We start from the raw sequence: 22859 nt of genomic DNA, 5'->3' as shown, positions 1-22859 counted from the left end.
TTTGTTCATTGTAAAGTAGTATGACTACAATAGAGCCAAAGATGCAGGGGGACGTGTTTGTGTAACTTGAGTCATTCAGCACAGGCGATGCATGATTCTTGTACACTACTAGGAATAGTTCAAAATGCCAGCTAATAATGTAGTCCTCCCATTCTCCATTGTTGCCCAATCTAATGCATACGAACGATTGTCCTGCTCCAGCCCAGTATGCCCATCATTCAACTTTCTTGATCCGATGAGATTTGACTGAAAAATGCTCAAACACAGGAACATCATCCAATATCAGAAGAATCAAATTGGTTAAGTTATTTGTAAACTGCCACTTGATAGCCCATTCCTCCCAATCACCTTTGTTACCCAATCCAATGCATGTGAACGATTGCCCTGCTCCAGCCCAACATCTCCATCATTTAACTTTCTTGATCCGAGAGGTTTTGACCGAGTTACGCTCAAACACAGAAGTATCATCCAACAACAGTTCAACTCTAATTTCCACTTCTTCCACTCCCAGCTTCTTCCCTCTTGCTCCCCATTCTCAACCGTTGGCCCATTCAAGTACAATTACCACCAGCGAACGATTGTCCTGCTTCAACTCCTCATGTCAACCCTACAACTGCCTTGATCCGATTGCTTTCGACTGAATGGCAAGTCAATGGCGTGTACACAGCCTTCTTGTCACTCTTCTACAACACACGGGTCTCTTGACATAACACACGCTCTTGCACGCTACTCGACCACAATCAAACGTAACAGCATTCATTCCAGCAGTTGCTATTAGCAAGATCTCTACTCCTTTGTCTCCAAAGGCGTTCTTTACTTGCAGCAACTTGTTTACAGTCTTGTTCACGTGCACAGCAGATAGCCAGCCACTATGTAGAAGCAGCCTTATTTACGTGCATCAACTTGATTCAATACATACGAATTCCTATGGATATGGATATGGATATTGGTTTGGTACATGGATGGAAGGAATTGGGTATATTGACAACGTTGGTTTCCATCGCCACGTGATGTCTTGTTTGGATGATACCACGTTGACTTGCGATGGAAAATGACCACACATGCGAGTGATCATCACCCCGAATGGAAAAGGAAGCATATCAGCAGCAATCACAGGGGTGCATTCTTTCCACTTATTGGACTTGCAATGGTTAAGATGGATGGATCGAATCAAGTGCAGTGATGAGAAAGAGGTGCTGAATGTTGCTTTGATTTATCAGTTTGTTGATTTTCCATCACTCCAAAATTAAAAAAAAGCACCATGACCACTTTATCAGTTCAATCCATCATGACAACATCTCTCACGCCCACTCACATATAAACAAGGCTGTTGTCACCAACACTATCATACGGCTTTTCTTCCTACTTGTACGCACATCATCATCAATGGCCTTTGGTAAGTCTCAAGGATAGTCTTTATGTGATCCCCTAAATGAGGGTACTCATGCATTCATTTTTCTTTGTTTTCATCTTTTATGTAGCCCACTTTGTTGCTTTACCACTTGGTGTGCTCATTAATGCCTTATAACATTTGGCTGTGTTCGTTGATGGACCCCTTGTCGTAAGTATGACAATATTCCTCTTCGTTTATATAGCGATGGATGTGATTAAAAGGATGTCTTGTATGTACTTTGTAGGCAAAAGGCAATATGGGACTCCTTTGTTGGTGACATAGGTGTACGCTGTTACAGATGCTCTCTTATTATCGCCATGGTTTCATCCGCAACCTGAGGGAGCAGGGAACAGAGATGGGCTTGGTGGCATCCTTGTGGAGCTTGTTGGATCGAAGCTTTCACCAATTGGAGTTGTGACCACAAGGTAATAATTGTACTGCTTCCTAACATTACATGGCGCTCATGGCATACCTAGAGATCAAATCTGCCAGGCAACATCTACAAGGATCAATGAAGGACGAGCAGTGTCAGGATCAATGCCAATTCCCAACAAATCCACTTGTATCCGCCCGGACCTCATGTTGATCATGCATAGCATCGAGTTTGATGTTTCTGAATGCGGCAAGGATGACCAGAATTCGCTTGGCAAGAAGGAGATTATGGAGACCAAACTTCTTTGCCCAAAAACCATGAAGGACATGTTTGTATGTACGTACATTGATCTTTGTGATCTTTTATGAAGTTCGCTATTGCTTTACTATTACAGATACTCATTGTTGTCATTGTGATGGCTAATCTTATTTCCAGGGTGGAGCCCTTTGCAAGGTGGAAGTGGTGGTGCTGTATCTTGGCTTCAATAAAGGATGGTGCATAGCGATTGGTGCATGCAGCAAGACACCTGCAGTGATAGCCTCAAGACGTTGGTACCAACGCACGGTTGTTATATCATCAAATCATCGTTTTTTATTGATCGTGTCGTTCCCATTCTCAACTATTTTGCTGACAATGTTGGTATTGTCTGTTTCGAATGGTGAGTACAAATAGCATTCTGTATACAACTTGCTGATTCATTCTATTCTTAGGGGCGAGAAGAAGATCCTGAGTCGCCAGGCTGTCACTTTGTCAATAATGCAATGTGAAGGAGAGACCCCCAATTACGCTGACGGAATTGGGAATGCCACACGGGCCGGGATCTTGGATGATGAACGAATACTGGTCGAATGCTCATCAGGTGGCCTTGAGGAGAATCTGCAGCATACGTACGGCGATAGTTTGAAAATATTGGAGTTGAGGTAAGGGTGTTTTATTCTAAGAAGAAGAGCTAGGAAACTAAGATTGGATAGTAACCAAAGGGTATAACCATACACGAGCTGGGTGTGGATGATGGGTACACGTGATTATTCATGGACACAACAAGAGTCATTGACAGCAATGCTGGTACTCAAGGCATACAAGCGGTGGATTGGATGCGAACCATCACCCTGTCGATCCTCTTTATGAGCCGTGACAAAAGATTTATTATCATTGAAGAACGACGAAGCGCTGTCATCCTTCACAGTTCAGTGAAATTGCCGAGTGGATGTCAGTCTTCCAACTCCTGGCACACTGGATGGTAAGCTGTACATAATACAAGATATGAATGGCAATAGATTAACTTTGGCTCTTCACTTCTCTTCTCCTAGGACCTCGTTCTGCACCAAGAGGAAGTGGGTGGTCTTTTGTGTTTGCAACATACTGGGATTGAATCCGTCGAAGATGGCACGATTTCAGAAGCATTCAAAAATTGTCAATTGGAGTTTGAGATCGCCGACGATGTCTAGCAATTATTTATTCGTAGCGATGTTGATGATATACTGTAAATACATATGCTGTGATGATATCTAGAATGGGGTATATTATAATGGGTCTATATGTATATGCCTGGTGGTGGATGGATTAAGCTATGCTGCCGCGTAAAGAATAGCTGGACGTTGTAGAGATGGTGGTCTGTGTTTCTACTCGATCATCTATTGCTGAATGAAAAAGGATATAGTTGAGAAGGTGTGATGATTAAGTAGTAAATAAACACATACCATGAAAGTATTCCCTGGCACTATCAACATCTTGTTGACTCGCAAATCCTTCAGCATAAAGTGCTTCTACAGCGTGCATCGCGTCCTTGACATCCAACGCACAAAGCTGTTTCCAATAGAGCAGAGCCATTGATGCATCACGTTCGACACCTTTCCCATCTTGATAGCATTGTGCAATATGCATTTTGACCTGGCGTACAACTTCAACATCTTCGGTTTCCGATTCGATTTTCAACAATTGATCAAATCCAAGGCTTGGGTTGTGATGTTCAGGATCCCATCCATATAAATGAAAATATGCCAATGCTGTCCTCGCCAAATCACGTGTTTGCGGTTGATCCACAGCGAGATGGAACCATCGGTAAGCTTCCCTATAATGTAGCTCAGCTTGCTTAGAGCATGATGCAATGTTGCCCATACGTTGGTGTAAGCGGCCAATGACAAATTCAAGTACTGGGTTGGCAATCTTGTGTGCGTATGCCTTTTCATAGAATGCGAGTGCTTTGTTCAAATCTTCCATGGTCGCCTTTGTTGTTGATGCCTTTGCATTCTCTTCGTCGTCGCTTCCAAATGCTCGCTCAAAGTACGATCCAATAAGCATGATAGATGCTTCATCATTTTGTCTTGCAGCCTTGCTGAAATAGGACATGGCCAAATCATGGTCTTGTTCAATCGAAAATGGACGTCCACGATGATCATTCACAGCCGAAAGACCACGCATGTATAAAAGCCCCACCGCACGTAAAGCATCAACATGTGTGTGACGATCAGCTGCTTCCTTGAAACAAATCCATCCACGTTTATAATCCTTGAGTTCCCAATAAACTTGTGCGAGAGCATAGGTGGCATGAATGTGATGCTTGGCTTGGGCTTCACGAAAATAGGCAGCAGCGACTACCAGATTGACTTCAAGTCCACCACGACCCATTTGATGATAGAGTCCCACATGATACTTTGCTTCTGCATCGCCACAGTCGGCTGCAATCCGATACCATTCCAAAGCACTCGTATCCGAATGTTCATTTTGTGCAAGCTGAGCAAGGCGTAGCATGGCTGGAACATACTTGACTTTTGCGAGATCAGCACCAAGCGTGTACCATTCAATGGCACGTGATGTGTCGTGAACAACCGTTTCATAACATTGTCCAAGGTATTCACATGCTTCGCACCAAATACGCCGTTCCTGGGAGATGATCAACAATGATGGATCGATTGGTATTGCTTCTTCAGCTTCTTGTAGCCATGTATGTCGATCACTAGCATCACCGCTTTCAAATCCACATGCAGCAAGACCAAATTTCGCCAACCAATGATGCTCGCATAAAAGAAAACATTCGACAGCCTGCTCATTCCGGTGCAATAGATAACATGTATATCCAGCAAAGACGCATGAAAATGGATGTCCATGGGTAGCTGCTTTGAGATAGAGTTGCGTGGCCAAGTCGAGATCATTCTTTCCCTTCGAGAATTGATAAAGCAAGCCGCATTGGAACATGGCTTCAGTGTCACCCATATCAGCTGCAGTCTCAAGCAAGTCGCGATAGTCGTCGTCATTGTGGTCTTTTTCATCATGCGCCACCGCCATCATCATCAGCGCTAATTCACGTTTGCAGCCAGCATGACCCAGTACATCGCCCTTGCGAAAAAACGATTTGGCTTGATCATCCTTATCCACATCCATCGCATGCTTGCCCAACTCATAAATCGCCTGTGTGTGGCCTTGATCAGCAGCTTCCTGGAGCCATTTTACGCCTTCTTCTTGATGCGAGTCATTGTTCTTTTGGTGTAAAAGTAGATATCCTAAGACATTTTGAATGAGATAAAAAAGCTCGCACCTTGAAAATCGATGTAAATTTACTTACCCAAAAGAAAACGTGCTTCACGGGCTTGAGTAACAGTTTCTGATGATGCTTGATGACCTCGCATTTGATCCAAATAGGGCTCAAGTCTCCGTAACTCAACAAGTGCCTCGTCATATCTGTGATGTGCAACAAGTACTGTGGCAAGTCTACAACGCGTTCGTTCTTGTATCCAATGAAATGAGTTTGACGTGGATAATCGTGGATGCTGGCTGACTAGAGTTGCTCTCGAGTAACAATCAATAGCATCAATAATGCTTCGCTGCGTTCCATATCCGTGCTCATGACATATGCCTTTAAAAATATCCCCCATTAGAATACTTGTCATGATGATGCCCTCCTTTTGATTAATTTTTACCTAGCAACTCCCATGCTTCAATCAGCGCCTCACAATCATCATGCTGCTTCTTCTTCAACGTATCAGCGAGTAGTGTCATAGATTCCTGCTGTAATTTGTGGTCTCCAATATCTCGAATAACAACCAGTCGGCATTTGGCCAAATGAGCTTGCAAGGCATGTGAAGGATAGTCGTTGGCAATCATAGTGTATTTTTCAATAGCAAGGTCCCACTTGGAACCATCCTCATACAAGGAAGCAATGAAAAAACCAGCGCTAGTGATAAAAGTGAAAAGTGAGCAATATGACAACAACACTGTTATAGTCCATGTTACTTACGAAATACATCCAAATGCTTCGGCACGTTTCATGCACTCGGTTGCTTTGTAGGTGTTCTTTGCCAAACCACGTGATCCATCGATGTAACATTGACCAAGCTGGTACCATGCCTGTGCATCATTCGAAACAGCCGCTTTTTGTAACCATCCCAATGCTGCCTTCTCTCCCAGCGTGGTGATATAGCTTGACAGCTTTCGCATCGCTTCGGTGTTGTTGAGTGCTGCTGCTTTTTGTAGCCATTCAATCGCTTGATCCTCTGACATATGCTTCATACCAGCAAGATGTACCATGGCCTCCGATACCCCAGCAGCTGCTGCATTGCGTAAAAGTCTCTCAGCATGATCAAGATCGCGTGTGACGTTGACGGGAAGCATTGAGTCATGAAGATGATAAAGCGCTTCGTGTAGCTGAGCCATGGGATGACCTTGACGAGCTGCACGTTTGTACCAGACATAGGCTTCTTCTTGTACGTTGTGTTGCATATGCTCTGCCATCATAAATTGCGCGTTTGCATCACCAAGTTGTGCTGCTAGGCGTAGATAATCAAGTGCTTTGCTGGCATTGTTGTTTGCTTGATAGTATTCGGCCAATGCAATACATGCTTCCACACATCCATCTTCCTTCTCAGCAAGTGATTCAAGTGTCTCCAATGCACGAGCATGTTCACCAGTATCTGCGTCGTGTTCCAATCGATAGGATGCCACCATACATTCTGCTTTCCTTTGATAGGATCGTAATTTGCTGTATTGCTGCTGCTGTTGTCGTCGCCGATCAATATCATCGTTGTCGTGGTTGGTGGATATTGTCGATGATGCCAACTTCTCAAGCCAAACGATTGCTTCACGTGGTCGATCCAATTCAAGTAACAATGTACCCAAAGCCATCTGTGCAGGTATCCGATTCATGCTATCTTCGTCATTGGCAGCTTTACGATAGCATTCTAGCGCTTGCTCCACGTCTCGTTGACATCCAATACCATGTTCAAACTGCTGTCCCAGCATCCCAAGTGCCAAAGTGTCACCCGTCAATACAGCCATCTTGTAATGTTCATGTGCCTTCTCATGTTGCATAGCCTCTGTTGCCAACCTTCCAAGCTTACGGTGTGCCATGCCTACAAGGTTGGCTGCTGATCCAGTAGGTTGGCCATTGGCAGTCGAAATGGGAGAACCAACCACTTTTTCCAGATGTGTTGTAGCGCGTGAAGGATCGCCATTCAAGAACCAATGTAACCCCACGTGATAGTTGACATCAATGTCGTTTGGATGTGATTGAAGGAATCGAGTGCATAAAGAAAGTCCTTTGTCGGGACAAGAGTGGTTGTACAAATGAGCAAGTTGCAGGACAGCGTCTTTGTTCTACCCGAAAAGGAGTCAGTTAGATATGCCACAATGAGTCAATAAATACGTACCTCATGATGCACCGCAGCCAATGATAACCAATGGATGGCTTCATTCTCTTTGTTGTTTGCAAGTAACATTTTGCCAAGTGTCGTTTGAGCTCTTGGATGTCCTTGAAGTGCAGCCTTGTGCAGCCATTGCTGTCGGGATTCATTATCCAATGTTGCCATGGCAACCTCATACTGTGCACCTGCATGACCCATTCTTGCAGCTGCATTAAAAAATTCGAGCGCTTTAGTAGGGTCACGCGCAACACCTTTTCCACTTGTAAGCATTTCGCCGATATTGTATTGAGCGTGTGCGATCATCTCACTCCATTGCTTTCTCCGCTTGGATGATTGAAGAAGTGGAATGATTTTTCGTTGTTCTTTGACTGCTAACCGGAAACATCGGTACGCGAGTGGATAGTTGGCTTGGCCTGATGGAGTCATGCCGTGATACAAAAATAGCGCATAGTGATAATAACATTCAACTCGCCCATGTTTGACACCCGTCTCCAGTTGTCGGTAACATTGCTGAATTTGTAGTTGAAATTCTTCCTCGTGATGATGATGGTGTGATTCTTGTTGTCTGATACTAGTGCTTGTTTTACGTCTATGGCCTTGTTGGGGTGTTGAAGGGGCCCGATAGGATGAAAAGGTTGATATCGAAGAAAGAGAGGATAAGGTAGAGAATAAATCTGTATCGGCTGCCGATGCTGTATCATTGCTATCATCCATCGTGGTCACCGATGAAATACTGGGAGGTGGTAAAAATACTGGTAAATCATGCTCCAACGTGTTGTTAATACTACTGCTTGTCGTTGTCAGAGTACTTTCAAACTTGGATTGGAACCATTCATCAACGAATTCAATAGATGGTGGTCTCCTCTGCTGGTGATGCTTCGCATTTGGATGTGGACGTGATGATGATGGTATGGCATATTGCTGCTGCTGTTGTTGGTGGTGGGAAGAAGATGGCCTGCTATGTTTTCCACCCATGAAACGAGAATTGAGAAAAAAGAGAGGATGAGGGAAAGAGAGTGGGTAGGATAAAAAAAGAGATAATGAAAAAATCAAACAAAGGGAATCAATGAATGGAAATCCCCAGAATCTAACAACGGGTTTTATAGAATCACGAGTGGTGGCGTAGGGCTGGTGGCCTTCCTGCAAAGGTACTTACCGCTCATTTATCTTGCTGTACACCATGACTCGCAGCGGGACACGACATATCATCACCACCATTAGCTGGGGGGAAAGAAAAATGATCATGCCTAATGCGTCGACTATGTGCAACCAACAAGCCCAACGCCCACAGACATTTTGGGATCACAAATCATTTAAGTCAATGAGCCGACATCATCCGCTACGTACCGCAGTTGCTCGCTGTTCGTAACTTAGAACTCTAATAGGGGTACCCAGATCTCTCTCACACTCTCACATTCACTATGGGTGACTCCGCAGTGTACGAATGCAATCAACTGCGCACGAGAAGCGTACAAACGCGCTATTTCACTCGAAGTGCACTTGTTCATTACACAAAGCAGTATTCTGAAACAAATAACAAAGGTCAAATGCTTCTCTCTGTGCTACTATTTGCATGGTGTCAGCTCACGTATGATGCATCTGATTATTGTTGTTGGCTCAGGTGACACATTGCATTAAATATGGCTTCACGTCAAGACCGATCCTTTTGATAGCCCACATTATTTGTCATACATTTCTCATTGACATGCCATCATCAAGTCCTCGGCTTCTTTTCATCCGCACACTCACCCATATAGCAAAGTAGGTTTTCCCATGATATGATCATCCTGCATGTCCGTATACATCATCCACTCCATCATTATCAAATACATCCAATCCATTGTTGGTCTCCTTGGCATCCATACAATTCTTATTAAAGGGTTATGTATATAATGAAAGTATGCAAATTGAACTTCAATATTGATTACCAAATGAATATGAAAATATCTATCTATACGAAGGTGGGGGGGTAATGAATGCGAATAAACCAATGATGACGGGTAACCTACTATGTAGATGTTGTATGATACATGATTCATGATGATGATAGAGCAAGTTCTTCCAACAAGCGATCGACCGTGGCAATGACCTAATGAGGTTCCTCTCAAGTTAATCTCATCACTCCCTTGCATATTCATCCTCCATGTTCCTTTGTTGTCACTGGAATACCACCTACCGAATGTATGTCAGCTCGTTCCTTACGATCGACCACCAGCATTGATCGAATAAGTCCTCGAAATCCTTCAGAGTAGGGATCGCTTTCAGAAGGTGGAAACTTGTATTGGCCATTTAGCACCGCTAGGGACATTGATCCCCCTACTTCATGCATGTTGGCTTCAGAAAAGGGACTTTGACCGTAAGCAGTTGCATAAAGTAAACATCCCAAACTCTATAGACAATCCACGCATTAGTACATTCATTGTTCAAGCCTTCCCCCCTAATTCCCTTGGATCATTGTGTGTGTGTGTTCTTATCCTCTCCCTTGCATCCTCATCCTGAATCCACCATCTCTACTCAGGGGATAACATGAACCCATACTTACCCAAATATCCATTTTCTCATCCAATTGTGTATTGGGTTGGACGTCGTACAATTCTGGTGAGCGATACGCCATGGTCGAGTGCTCTGCCGCCAGATCCTACAAATTGGGAAAAAGAGTTCATGGTCAGCGATGCTTGTGTGATTCAAGGGGGGATGGGGCGTAGTCATCGAGACAAACGATCCATTGTGCTACACGTACTTGCTGCAAAAGTGCTTCTCGCCGTGTTTTGATCGTTATTCGTGCTCGTGTAATGGATCCAAAGTCAGTCAAGATTGGGGTATGACCATCATCCGCAATGAGGATATTGCTTGGCTTGAGATCGCGGTGTGCTATTGGTATTCATGATACAAGTCAGTTTGTATGAACTCACAGACACGATTCTAGACATATCGGGCTATTCCGAGGATACACAAAACAACCTACCATATGGAACCAAAGTGCCTTCTTCATCCACACGCTCATCATCTTGATATCCATTCGCATTGTAATAGCTGCCAGAGACCATGGGTGATGGGATGGATGTTGATATTGGCATCATGCGTTGCTGTGTTAATTGAGGTACAACAGCCAATAGCTCGTCGTCATCTTCAGTATTGCGTTTGGGTACTTTGGGTAGTCGATAATGGTGTAATGCCCGAACGGCGTAGCAAATGTTGCGGAAGAAGCGAAGTAAATCTGGCTCAGGGAAATGCGACTTGTTCAAGTTGTTGGCATTGATGCTGTCTTGCAAATTGCCTCTCTACAATAAAGAATCAGCAACAAATCTTCTCGTACGCCTTTTTTTTTCAACCCTACTTACCTTATAATATGGGAGGAAGATGTATATCGTTTTACCCCCATCCTTTTCCATGCATATGCTTGTAGTCTACTTGTTTTGTTAGCCATCATGTAAAGGATCATAGCACCACTTCTACCTACCAAGACTTTGATGATGTTCTCATGCTGGAACATACGATACATGTCTATCTCGCGCATAGCATCAGCAACAGCTTCTTGATCCCCAGGGGCACAACGGATCTTCTTGAGAGCATAATGTCGACCTGTAGCAACATCTTGGACAAGATAGACAAAGGCATAGCCACTATACGTAAACGTTTTCCGAGTCTGTATTAGTTGCCGTTGGCCCGGGCGCATAGAGAACTCATTTTACCCTTCACCCAGCAGCTGAATCACTTTGAATGCTCGCTTGTTGATTTGCAGGGTTGGATTGGGGAAGCAGCACGATGTTATGCCGTATAGTGTGTCTCGCAGTGTCGACATTGTGGACATTGTGTTATAGTAGAGAAATGCACATGCAGATGAGAAGGAAAGAGATATGGAGGATTTTGGAAGCACATGAAATCCCGCTTTGATACGCTTTATTCTACTGCTACATATCCAGAGCATCACTCATTATAATCGAATGATATCAACAGTCATTTAATCATCATCTATATCACTTTGTATATCGTACAGCTAGCAGTCGCTGATGGATAACGTCTTTGGCTGCAGGAATATCCAACATTGTCAAGCAGGAGTAGTGGCCACCCCCACCCCATGATCCATCACCATCATCATCATCATCATCGAGCATGGATTAAGAATAGTATAGCGTGCGTGGCTAAGAAGCTCATGGTTTAAATTATGTATCCCTGCACAATAAATCGATTCAATTGAAAACGCCTTGAGCGGTCTAAATTGCATTAATGGAAGGTGCATGGGAGATGGGGCGTTGTGTTACTATAATCAGCGAGATAGTTAAGTGCGTATGATTCGTAGCGATGTTTCCATGGAAACGACATGGCACAAGCGTAGTTGTCGTCACCGTAAACTCAATTTGACTTTTGCATGTCATGCACATGGGAACCTGCCGTATGCAGTTTGCCTTGCTTGATGCTATGCCTTGTGTGTGTGTGTGTGTGTGTGTGTACGTACATACATGCACTGGTGGGAGAGCATAAATGTGCCGATCCATGTAGCATATCATTTATCACGTGCATGTAATCGGCAGATTTTCATAACACTTAGGAAACGTTATTTGGTGATCGATTTCAATCTACTGCTGCAGCATCCAAAGGTAATGCCTGTGTCTTTCACAGCTAGCACACAAAGGTTCATATATACAGCCCCATTTTATTGTAATAAGGAGCCAACGCATCCTGCAAGGAGAGAGATATAGAAGGAGGATAGCGGTGATGTAGTTCCGAGATAGTACAAGAACAGCACAGCAGGGTAACATGCAAGGGCTAACGCGGAGAACGATTCGATAATACGCGTCGAAATCAAATGACGAGAAAAAAGGGTTGCTGCTTTTACCTATTGCAGCCTAAATTGCCAACAGGGGGATAATATTCTCTTTTGCAAGAGGAGGTTCCCCAATATCATTGTTGTTGGTCATAACCAGCTATGTTCTTAACATCCTGATCACGACAACTAGGAGGAGGATGCCCATCTCACATACATAAACTGGTGGATGAAGGGGGTGTGGAAGCACCGGGATATGTATGCTGTCATGCCAGCATATTAGGCTCTGCACATCAAAAAAGCAAGATCATGTAGTCGACACCAAAATTAGTCTCATCCTTTGTCGTTCATTGCAGTATGCATGGTTAAACCATGAATACGATCGCAAAAGGATATGGGATGGCCGCTGGAAAACAATAGGAGCACTTTTTTCCTGACGACAGCTTGCCTGAGACGAAAACGGTCCTAAAAGTGTACATATTTGAGTTCTCTTGCTGCAGCCATTTAATAACAATAATCAAGTTTTGTATACATTGCGTTCTTTCTTTCTTTCTGGAAACCCACATTTTCACTTTTCACCACTTGTTCTTTCTCTAACTTATCGAACGATGGGATTTTTACGCCTTGGAAGTAAAAAAGCCAAAAAAGATACAACAGCAACCATGTCTCCATCATTCAGTAGTCCTGACCCCCTCCACATCAAGCTCAACAAGGATGAGCCGCCACTACTCTCTTCCCCAATTGCTGATAATTTCATGATGAGTATTCCCACCGAGAATCAAGAAGATCCACATGGTACCATTGGCAAGTCACTTTACGAGGACATCTTTTCAGAGCTCAATCCATCATCATCGGCTATGTCACAATGTGAGTATTTATCATTACATCAAGTTTACTACGTGGTCACTGAAAATCGTGTGTATACAGCGAAAGCCCCTGAGGAGCAACAAATTATGCGTGAATCGGTTGAAGAAGCAAGTAGTATTGCTGAATCTTCTTCGACATCCAAGGGAGGAGTTAAAGCCCATAGCTCAGCAGCAGCTTCTCTTCCCCCTGCCGCCACCACCACCATTACTAGTACTACTACCACCACCATATCCCCTACAAAACCAACACCACGACCAACAAGAAGGCGGATGTTTAAACAGCATCGCTCCTCTGTACCTGATTCTGATGCATCGGATAGTGACGCATCATCATCTAGCACTGCCATCACATCCGAAAGTGTTGGCTCACTTAAGGCTTTTGATCATACCACCAAGCATAAAATCACACCAGAGACATTAATGGCACGTATGAGAGAGCGACATCGACAAGAGTGTCGAAAATCATGGATGCCATCTTCTCCTCCTACAGCAACTGAGCAGCATCATAAGCCTACTTCTGGTGCTGGCTTTTATCGCACTGCATCTCCCTCAATGCCTGTCATGTATCCAGCCAACCCAATGATGCTCCCACTTGCCCACGAGTCTATGCAGCATCAACATGTACATCCTGGTATCGTGCGTTCAGCATCCACATTTAGTGGTTTTTATCACCCATTGGATCACCATCATCAGCCCCATCCATCATTACAATTGCGTCCTTTAAATAATCAAGGTCTACCTGTGCGAGCCATACCACCCATGTCTCCACCATTATCACCCATTACACCCATGTCTTCACCACCGCCTATGACAAGCATGCCTCAACAACAGCAACAACAACAACATATGGTATCCCCTATGATTGCTCAACAAGACCATCAGCCGTTGTTATTGAAGCAGCCATCATCAAGTCCACCACCACTTTCAAAGAGACATCATAACGAGGATGATGACGACGACCAAAATCAAGATGCTTCTTTGAAACAAGAACCAATTCAAGAAGATACTCCTGCAGATGAAGGTGACACAACAACCTTTCTTGTGGACAGGGATGTCCAAACAGACGAAGACTATCATAAAAGGGACGAATCAATGACACCTCCTCCGATCATGGAAGAAGACAGCAAGGCTGATGACAAGGTTCTATCACCTAGTAGCGTGCAATCGCATGAAGACAATTTGAAAAATGACAATGGTGGTGGTAGCGGTGGAGGTGTAAGGCAAGTGGTTCCTCTAGGCGAAACGATGCCAGTGGTGCTTGTATCTGAATCGGAGACTGGGACAAAGCAATACTATCTTTTGCTACCACAGCAATATGGTGAAACTTTGCAAAAGGAGCTTCAGCAGCAACGACAACAGTCTTCATCTCCTCAATCATCATGTTGTAATGCCGATGTATCATCATGTACTAAGGGGTTCCCTTGTCCCCATCAACGGCACCGCCATCACCACCACCATCATCATCATTGTAGTCACCACAGCAACCATCGTCGCTCGTCGTCTCCAAGCAACAACCATTGTTCACAGCATCGACGTCATCATCATTGCTGTCGTCGTCCAACAACTGGCAGTGGAAGCAGCAGGGCTGATTCCATCATTTCTTCAGCACAACGAAGCTCAGTCTAATGAGTCTCTTTTGTCACCATCATCATCATTGTCTATCTATTGTTTTGGTTATCTACCCTTTTTACTCCCTCATTGTTTCCAAGGAATAAAGCAATGTGGATTTTATTATTAGACTATGTCATTCTTTGTTCTCATATCTAGGGGGAGGTAGTAACGATGTAGTAAAATCATGCGATTCGGGGGCAGCCATTCTACCGATGATCTGGTTACTCAAATCTTTGTATCACCTCTGTTTTAGATTGATTACCTAAGTATCCACGGAAAGCCCATCGATTGTTTTTCTTTTCCCACAACATGTCATCCAACTATACTCCACCAGCTCCTGGCTCAAAGATCATCATTGTTGGTGCAGGTGCACTTGGACTTTCGACTGCATTTGCGCTCTCAGAGAAGAAGGAAGCCTATGATATCCACGTCTTTGATAGGGACCAAATACCAGTGCCTGACGCTGCTTCCACAGGTACATAGTAGTAGCTTTTTCGTTTGACAAGCAATGGCAATACTCATTTCTATGGGGTAGACATTAACAAGAGCGTGCGAATGGAATACGGCAATGACACCCTTTACTTGAACCTGATGCTGGAAGCCTTGCCAATGTGGCATGAATGGAATCGTGAACGTGCTGAACAAGGTGAATCGCCAGTGTTCCACAATACGGGTGTGCTTATGCTATGCCGCAATGGACAACTTTCAAAGTACGAACAACAAAGCATGCAACGGATTCGAGAGGCTGGACATGGTCATGCGTTGGAAGAGCTCACTACCCCTGAGAGTATCTTGGCAAAGTTTCCTCATTTCAACGATGCCGTTAGCAATGGATACAATATTGCATGCTATAACAAAGAAGGCGGTACGTTGTTCATTGTATGATTCCTTCTTCTCTTGTATACTTATCCATCTATATCCTAGGTTGGTGTCATTCGAGTGAAGCTATCAAGCACGTGTACAACAAATGCGTACGCAATGGCGTCCACTTTACTTTGGGCAAGGACAAGGGATGTTTTGAGCGTTTATACAAGGATGAAAATGGTGCAGCTATTGGCATTGTAACCAAGGATGGCGCTGTTCACCATGGTGATCGCGTGATCATGGCAACCGGCCCATGGACTGCAGGGTTAATTGGGTTACAAGATAAGCTCAGGGCAACCGGCCAAGTTGTGATTCAATTCAAGCCTCCCACTTCATCCATCTTCCATACTCCAGGCCAACCTGTGTGGTCAGCAGACGTCAGCAATACAGGCTACTATGGCTTCCCAATTAACCCTGATGGCAAAATCAAGATCGCTCGTCATGCAGCAGGCTATCTCAACCCACGCACTGATGACAAGGTCTCTATTCCTCGAACACAAACATCCAATCCTACCGATACCATTCCCATCAAGGCGTTGCGTGATTTTCGCGAATTCCTCGCTAATTTCTTCCCTGAAACCACATCTATGGATGTTGCTTATGCTCGTGTATGCTGGTATGTACATGTGTATTGCTTCTTTGAACGTTATTTGGTAACACTCTCTCCATCATGATTTAGGTATTCGGATACTGCAGATGGACATTTCCTTATAGCTCCACATCCAAAGATTGAGAATTTGATCATTGCATCTGGTGATAGTGGCCATTTGATGAAGTATGGAAGAATCGAGGAGATGCATCTTTACGTCAGCTTCTAATTGTGTCGTTATCTTATATAGGTTCCTGCCCAATATTGGTATCAAGGTTGCCGAGATTATTGAGGGAAAAGAGAATGACTACACCAAAGTTTGGGGATGGCGTGAAGCACCATCAAGTCAAAGTGATGGTTCTCGTGATGCTGCCTCGGCAAGTGTACCCATACTAGAAGATCCAAGTAATGAAGATACAAGGATGGCGACTTTGGAGGAGTTAAAAGCATAAAAGGTGTATAGTCTATTATAAAAAGAATACAATAAACGACTCTATACAATAGAGGAGAAGGGATGGAAGAATGAATGGGTGGGAAAATCGTCGTCATCTCACATCAGAATCTACATCATTTGCTGGTATCACCTGGACCTGCATTTGAGCACTGTTCATGTGAGGTGGTCGTTGTTGGCTAATCGTTTAACCTCCGCATAAGGTATTGTTTGTCCAACCACGACACACACGCCCACACACACACAGCTTTACCTTTTTCCTATTTTCTTTCCAGCACCTTCTTTCTTCAACATGAACAGCCCCAACCAGAAATGGCTGGACATTGGCTACGACACGGCTTTATGGATATTCAACATTATGTTGGAAGTCTTCTTTCGAGAGATTCGACCGCGTGGTGCACACAAGATTCCTAAAAGTGGACCGGTCATTTTCGTTGCAGCTCCCCATGCCAACCAGGTAACATGGAGTCTTTTTTCCCAATCGTCGTCTTCTTCCTACTCACTTTTTCTATCTATGTAGTTTGTCGACCCACTCATTGTTATGCGAGAATGTCATCGACGCGTATCATTTCTTATTGCTGCCAAATCCATGAAACAAAAAGCCATTGGTTTCCTAGCAAGGATGATCCATGCAAGTAAGTAGAAAAAGATGTATCCATGGAAACAGAGAAAAAGTAGTTAATCTAGAATGATGATCTAGTCCCTGTTGTACGGCCACAAGATATTGCCAGTAAAGGACATGGTCGAGTCATGCTACTGAATCCGAAATCTGATCCGCTACGCATCACCGGTGTCGATTCAAAATTCCTCAGCCAGCTACGACCTGATGATTCGATCGTGCTTCCAAGGAATGCAGGCAAACTGGTGGTGTCCAAAGTCATCTCGGATACTGAATTGGAGCTCAAGGAAGGGGTGAAGAATAACGACAAGGCACTTCAAGTATTGACGACGGCTGAGGGATCAGCGTATAAATGCTTACCCCATGTGGATCAAGATGCTGTGTACGAGAAGGTGTATGACGAGCTCAATAACGGGGAATGCATCACTATATTTCCAGAAGGCGGCAGCCATGACCGTGCAGAAATGTTACCCCTCAAAGGTAAGTAGTAGCAGGTTCCACAAGATGACAGGCGTTGGGGTTAATAGAAAACTTTATCGTTGTAGCTGGTGTTACAATTATGGCTCTTGGTGCAATGGCAAAGTATCCTGGTTTGGAAGTCAAGATTGTTCCATGTGGTACAGAAAATAGCATCTTCATCGCACAGACATCATGGTGATATACTCATATAGCTTTTCATAGGTTTGAATTACTTTCATGCACATCGATTCCGCTCACGAGCAGTCATTGAATTCGGCAATCCTATCACTATTTCTCCCGAACTCGTCGACAAGTTCAAAAAAGGTGGTGCAGAGAAGCGTGAAGCCTGTGGAAATCTCTTGGATACCATTTATTACAGCTTGAAGAGTGTCACTGTGAATGTACCTAACGACCAAACCTTGATGGTAAGCCATGATGGTGGAGAGGAGAATAATGTTGTCAGCCACTCACCTAGGCTGTTGCTAGGTTATCCAAGCTGCTCGTCGATTATACAAACCCGCCAATCGTCGATTGCATATTGCACAAATTGTGGACCTGAATCGACGCTTTGTCATTGGATACAACTTATACAAGGATGATCCCAAGATCATAGAGCTTCAGCGAAATGTGCTTGCATACAATCAACTTCTCAAATACCATGGATTGCAAGATCATCAAGTGCCTGATATCAATTTGCGAGGATGGCGCACATTCTTTTTGCTACTTTATCGAGTATTGATCCTCTTTGTTTGGGGTCTATTGGCCTTCCCAGGGTAAGTTATTTTGTGAATGACAAAAAGGCAAGGATGTTAACATCATGTGATAGTGGAATCCTCAATATCCCCATTCTTGTGGTTGCAAAGGTCATCAGCATGAAGAAGGCAAAGGGTAAAGTGAAATTTTTTATTGGCACAAGGATGAGACGCTTATCTATATTCTCTACAGAGGCACTGGCAGCTTCAACAGTCAAGGTCAAGGGCCGGGATGTGTTGGCTACATGGAAGTTTTTGGTGGGTCTTGTCTTGATCCCAACGCTTTATGGTCTCTATACGCTTGTTATGTTTGCATACACGATGAAACAAGATTGGACATGGACATGGAGGATATTGGTATCACTTGCCACGTGGAATTTGCTTCCTTTTGTGAGTTACGCAAGTATGCGGTTTGGTGAAAATGGCATGGATGTCTACAAGTGAGTACCTATGTCTTTTGTATTCATATAGGATGGTGCTAACCAACCTATTTAGATCTTTACGACCCCTCTATATGGCGTTGATCGATCCAGACAGTACTCAAAACCTACGAGAGAATCGGGAGCGACTTTCTCAAGAGATTACCCAAGTCATCAACGATTATGGTCCCAAAGTGTTCAGCGATTTTGACGAGAACAATGTATTCCGAGCCGATCCATCCGGTAACAGGGAATCAGTATCTGAGCTTGGTGAAGGTGGCAAAACCTTTTCTCAAATCGCAAGTCAATTCTTCAACAACAAAGCGCTGGATTGGTTGGATGATCGCAACATCTTTAATTTGACACGACAAGAAGAGGAAATGGAGCAAGAAGATGTGCTTCACTTTTTGGACAAGAACAGTGGCCTTATTAGTGGTGGTTCCGCTAGTGAAGCAGAATCCAGTGGTACAGTACGACGTCGTCGTCGTGTCCCAGGCAGCAACCTTTCCAAGTTGACGAGCACGAGCACAAGCAGTGAAAGTATAAAGAAGGAAGAGTAGACACCATGTACATTATCACCCTTACATCCATTTCAGTGATTCTATTAGAGGAAATCATCTCACGCACTTGTATTTTATATGATGTTATAAAGAAAAAAGTACAAAACTAATGGCGCATGTAACGCATATACTACAACAAATCCATTCCTTTATTGTGCCTTTTGCTTTTGTTTGAGATCCTTGCCACCCCAGGTAGATAACCAGACTGCGCTGAAGACAAGGAATCCAACAATCATGCTTCCAACAGATGCGTAATAAGGATAGGCAGCAGAAAGGAAACGAGGATACTCATTGTGTCGGAAAGGCTTGATTGCTACCACATCTTCGGCCAAAAGATAAGTCAATCCAGGACGCTTGTAGTTGACCTTGAAAGTAAAAACACCATACACATCGGGAAGACGCACGTGAGCAGTGAAGCGACCATAGTGATGTTCAGGAGCGACGCGGGATTGCTTCAAAGTGGTACGAATGTAGGGATCAAGCATGATGATCTCCAATTGGATATCCTTGGCTTTGTAGGGTACCCATTTGTCATTGGCATACTCAGCAATTTCAATTGTATACACCTAGCATTTGACATTAATATAATAATCTTGTCAATGATCCCTCTTTTAAGTTTACCATTTCATCCATAACACGATAAGCGTCGGGCTGACCAGTCTCATTTGCCTTGTGATGATGGTGACTCACGACCTTGAGCACATTCTTTTCTTGGAAAGTCCACTTGGTCAATTCATTGACAAATGCTGCATTGCCACTGGTGATCATTCTCTTGGCGGTGCCATTAGGACGAGTTTGCTCCACCTTCTTTTCGAAGTAGCTGTCTCATCGTGATTAGTCCCCCATACCACATAATGATCATCCTTTTTTCTTTACCTATCCGAGAACATGTCACGCGATCCAACAAATGTAGCTCGTGCTGAATTTCTTCCTTGCATAGCAGCAGCAAGATCGGCCTTGGCTGTACTCAAAATGCGATTCAACATGGGCGATTGACCCAAAGAAAGATCGACACCAGTGAACAATACGGGCACATCGATATCGTCGCCAATGACACGGGAAGAGACGTCATCGATTTGTTGCATATCAATCTCATCATCGCCTAATTCAATGTCGAATTCGGCTGCCAAATCGCGCACAGCTGAGGATGGTTCGGTGGATGTCGCTACCAACAAGTTGCCGCCCTCGTTCACAAACTTGACGAGTTGTACATTTCCAATGCTTGCATGCTTGCCAATATCTATCCTACAATGTGAATACCTTTGTATCCCTAAAACAGGTCCTTTTTACCTTTTGACTTGGATGCAAAGTGGATAACATGATCAAATTGATATTCGCCAAAGCGTTGAAGAATAGTCGGTCGGTCATCAGTTTGAGTGACAAAAGAAAGCTCGAATTCACGATCTGTTATTTATGCATAAGTCCAGGATGACGCGAAAGAATGGGGTTGGTTGTAACTGACCTTGAAGCGATTGCCAGAATCGCGAGTATTGGTCCTTTTCAGCAAGGTCGTCCAAGAGAACAAGAACGCGGTTACCGGTCACCGACTTTGCGAATATGGTAGTACAGGTGCCAATGATGAGCGCTACAATTAAGAGAAGGCTCTTCATCGTGGGACGTGTTGAGTAGGAGGAGGAGGAGGAGGAAGAGGGAAGGGGGGAGATAGGTATGTGAATTAGCCAAAGAGCAGCAAGCGCTATTACACGCCAATGGATGGATATCTCTCTTCGATTAAGCAAGCGGACTTTTTCGACTCCACACGCACATTGGATGAAATGCTGTCATGATTTCGTTGGTCAATGGATAGTCCTTTATGTACAATAATTATTCGTCATTATCATCATCCTGAGATACAAGTGTTCTATCTGCATAAGTAGCTTCTTGTTCTACATCAGAAAGGGTTACAGTATTCACTGCAAAGAATCCAATCAATACAAGGATCGCTCCTGCTGCATACTGCAATCCAGGCACAATTTGCTTGAATAAGACATCCCCAACCAGAGCCAGCGGGATCTAATAATAATAATGCATGTGGTCAATGAGTGATAGCTCGATGATAGATGAGGATGACTTACCGTTAAAGAAATGCCAAGGGTCACCACCAAAGGTGAAGTCATTAACATAGCCAAAAGCCATAGATAATCAGATCTAGTAGAAATACGAGATATGAATACAATGATCATAGCGGATAACGCATGTTGTTGACTTACAAAAACGTTCCAATGAATGCATTCAAGAGGATAGTAGCCCATAGGATTGATCCATGGGGTATCTGAAAGGTTTCCACACCGGTAAAATGGAGGATGAAGAAAAAGGGCCACAAGAGCAGGATATTGAATGCACCCACAAATCCAAAGAACAAAGGCATGTTGATACGGGATTCATCACCAATACGCAGCTTGAGTAATGTGGTATAGCAACCATAAAAGAAAGCACCTGCAAGAGCCAACATGTCGCCTAGCAACGGGGCATCACTTGGTTCACTGGTATCCGAATGCGAAACCAGCACCACTCCTAAAAAGCTGTTGTGATGTGGGGTTGATCAATACAACATCCATGACGGCTTCAATTGAATGATTGTGCATACCTAAGACATACTGCGACCACTCGCACAAGCGAGAACCTTTCGACATGGAACAAGGCACCAATAGCAAGGGTAAACAAGCCCGATGTGGATGAAAGGATGGTGCTGCTGCCAACTGTGGTATAAGCGAGACTGGCATTGGTAGTGTAATTGGCACAGAACCAAAGGATACAGAAAGCAAAGCTAAGCTTGATTGTCTCTGTAGTACTGAGTTTGCTGTTGTTGATGTCGCCATGTTGCTGTTGCTATACGAATAGAATCCGTCAACATCCTCTACCCCCCTTTTTCCTTCCCCCATCCACAGCATTGCATTCGCCTCACCTCGTTATTGGATTCCGAATCACGAATGATTAATCTATGGAAGCAGCGGATCTTGTTAGCATTGCACAAGGGATGCATGTATAACAATGCAATATACCGACTTTGCATACTCCTCGGACGACCGTTTCCTTACAAAGAGAAGCGGCAATAAATAACAGGAGAAGGTGGCGGTGTTGAGATAGGTAATAAGAAACGGCTTGTTGTATTCTTGATCGCCAAATATGCTCTATATAGAATCCAATGGGCATGCTGGAACAACATGTTGGTGGCTCTTCTTATCATGGGTGTCCTTACATTCATGGCAAATGACGAGCTGACCCAAATGAAAACGACGGCAATCAGCGCACAGACGCCACCAAAATAGCGTCGACGTGGCTGACGGTCCGTGTCTACCATGGTCGAAAAGGTATATAACAAAGAAAAGGGAAAGCTGAAAAATCCACACACAAAGAGAGAGTGAGAGAGAGATGCCGACCACACAATCACATCTCTTTGTCCCACCATTGTGCCTGACCGCAGCCTCCGCCATTGATCCATATAGAGATTTTTCCCAATCCTATCGATCGTTGATGTAGTGTGAATGACATGGATAATAAA

General features: G+C 44.0%; 8 protein-coding genes across 8 annotated transcripts; 4 read left to right on the top strand and 4 right to left on the bottom strand.

The window, feature by feature from the left end:
- Positions 1-1597: 1597 nt before the first annotated feature.
- O0I10_012542 (uncharacterized protein) lies at positions 1598-3214 on the top strand (the record flags this gene model as incomplete). The annotated part of the gene is made up of 7 exons (XM_058492436.1): positions 1598-1622; positions 1692-1818; positions 1870-2098; positions 2285-2424; positions 2477-2686; positions 2925-3006; positions 3077-3214. 7 exons carry the CDS (start codon positions 1598-1600, stop codon positions 3212-3214), a joined length of 951 nt encoding a protein of 316 aa, XP_058336811.1.
- Positions 3215-3329: 115 nt separating this feature from the next.
- Positions 3330-8377, bottom strand: O0I10_012541 (uncharacterized protein; the record flags this gene model as incomplete). The annotated part of the gene is made up of 6 exons (XM_058492435.1): positions 3330-3406; positions 3467-5266; positions 5329-5619; positions 5684-5937; positions 6001-7355; positions 7409-8377. 6 exons carry the CDS (start codon positions 8375-8377, stop codon positions 3330-3332), a joined length of 4746 nt encoding a protein of 1581 aa, XP_058336810.1.
- Positions 8378-9437: 1060 nt separating this feature from the next.
- Positions 9438-11213, bottom strand: O0I10_012540 (uncharacterized protein; the record flags this gene model as incomplete). The annotated part of the gene is made up of 8 exons (XM_058492434.1): positions 9438-9491; positions 9579-9791; positions 9945-10040; positions 10143-10273; positions 10368-10683; positions 10744-10809; positions 10863-11025; positions 11095-11213. 8 exons carry the CDS (start codon positions 11211-11213, stop codon positions 9438-9440), a joined length of 1158 nt encoding a protein of 385 aa, XP_058336809.1.
- A 1562-nt stretch (positions 11214-12775) lies between these two features.
- On the top strand, positions 12776-14659 carry O0I10_012539 (uncharacterized protein; the record flags this gene model as incomplete). The annotated part of the gene is made up of 1 exon (XM_058492433.1): positions 12776-14659. One exon carries the CDS (start codon positions 12776-12778, stop codon positions 14657-14659), a length of 1884 nt encoding a protein of 627 aa, XP_058336808.1.
- Positions 14660-14953: 294 nt separating this feature from the next.
- Positions 14954-16549, top strand: O0I10_012538 (uncharacterized protein; the record flags this gene model as incomplete). Its single annotated transcript, XM_058492432.1, has 5 exons — positions 14954-15119; positions 15180-15509; positions 15569-16124; positions 16188-16283; positions 16348-16549. The coding sequence occupies 5 exons, from the start codon at positions 14954-14956 to the stop codon at positions 16547-16549; spliced, it is 1350 nt and encodes a 449-aa protein (XP_058336807.1).
- A 291-nt stretch (positions 16550-16840) lies between these two features.
- On the top strand, positions 16841-19357 carry O0I10_012537 (uncharacterized protein; the record flags this gene model as incomplete). Its single annotated transcript, XM_058492431.1, has 9 exons — positions 16841-17005; positions 17069-17183; positions 17249-17647; positions 17713-17784; positions 17849-18051; positions 18113-18399; positions 18453-18514; positions 18572-18818; positions 18874-19357. The coding sequence occupies 9 exons, from the start codon at positions 16841-16843 to the stop codon at positions 19355-19357; spliced, it is 2034 nt and encodes a 677-aa protein (XP_058336806.1).
- Positions 19358-19506: 149 nt separating this feature from the next.
- Positions 19507-20967, bottom strand: O0I10_012536 (uncharacterized protein; the record flags this gene model as incomplete). The annotated part of the gene is made up of 5 exons (XM_058492430.1): positions 19507-19923; positions 19979-20177; positions 20234-20597; positions 20648-20761; positions 20820-20967. The coding sequence occupies 5 exons, from the start codon at positions 20965-20967 to the stop codon at positions 19507-19509; spliced, it is 1242 nt and encodes a 413-aa protein (XP_058336805.1).
- A 214-nt stretch (positions 20968-21181) lies between these two features.
- On the bottom strand, positions 21182-22658 carry O0I10_012535 (uncharacterized protein; the record flags this gene model as incomplete). Its single annotated transcript, XM_058492429.1, has 7 exons — positions 21182-21370; positions 21433-21505; positions 21568-21879; positions 21945-22186; positions 22263-22296; positions 22364-22488; positions 22557-22658. 7 exons carry the CDS (start codon positions 22656-22658, stop codon positions 21182-21184), a joined length of 1077 nt encoding a protein of 358 aa, XP_058336804.1.
- Positions 22659-22859: the final 201 nt, after the last annotated feature.

Source organism: Lichtheimia ornata (genome assembly GCF_029851405.1).
Source record: "Lichtheimia ornata isolate CBS 291.66 chromosome Unknown scaffold00133, whole genome shotgun sequence".
Classification (NCBI taxonomy): domain Eukaryota; kingdom Fungi; phylum Mucoromycota; class Mucoromycetes; order Mucorales; family Lichtheimiaceae; genus Lichtheimia; species Lichtheimia ornata.
This window is presented reverse-complemented; position numbering and strand designations above follow the sequence as displayed.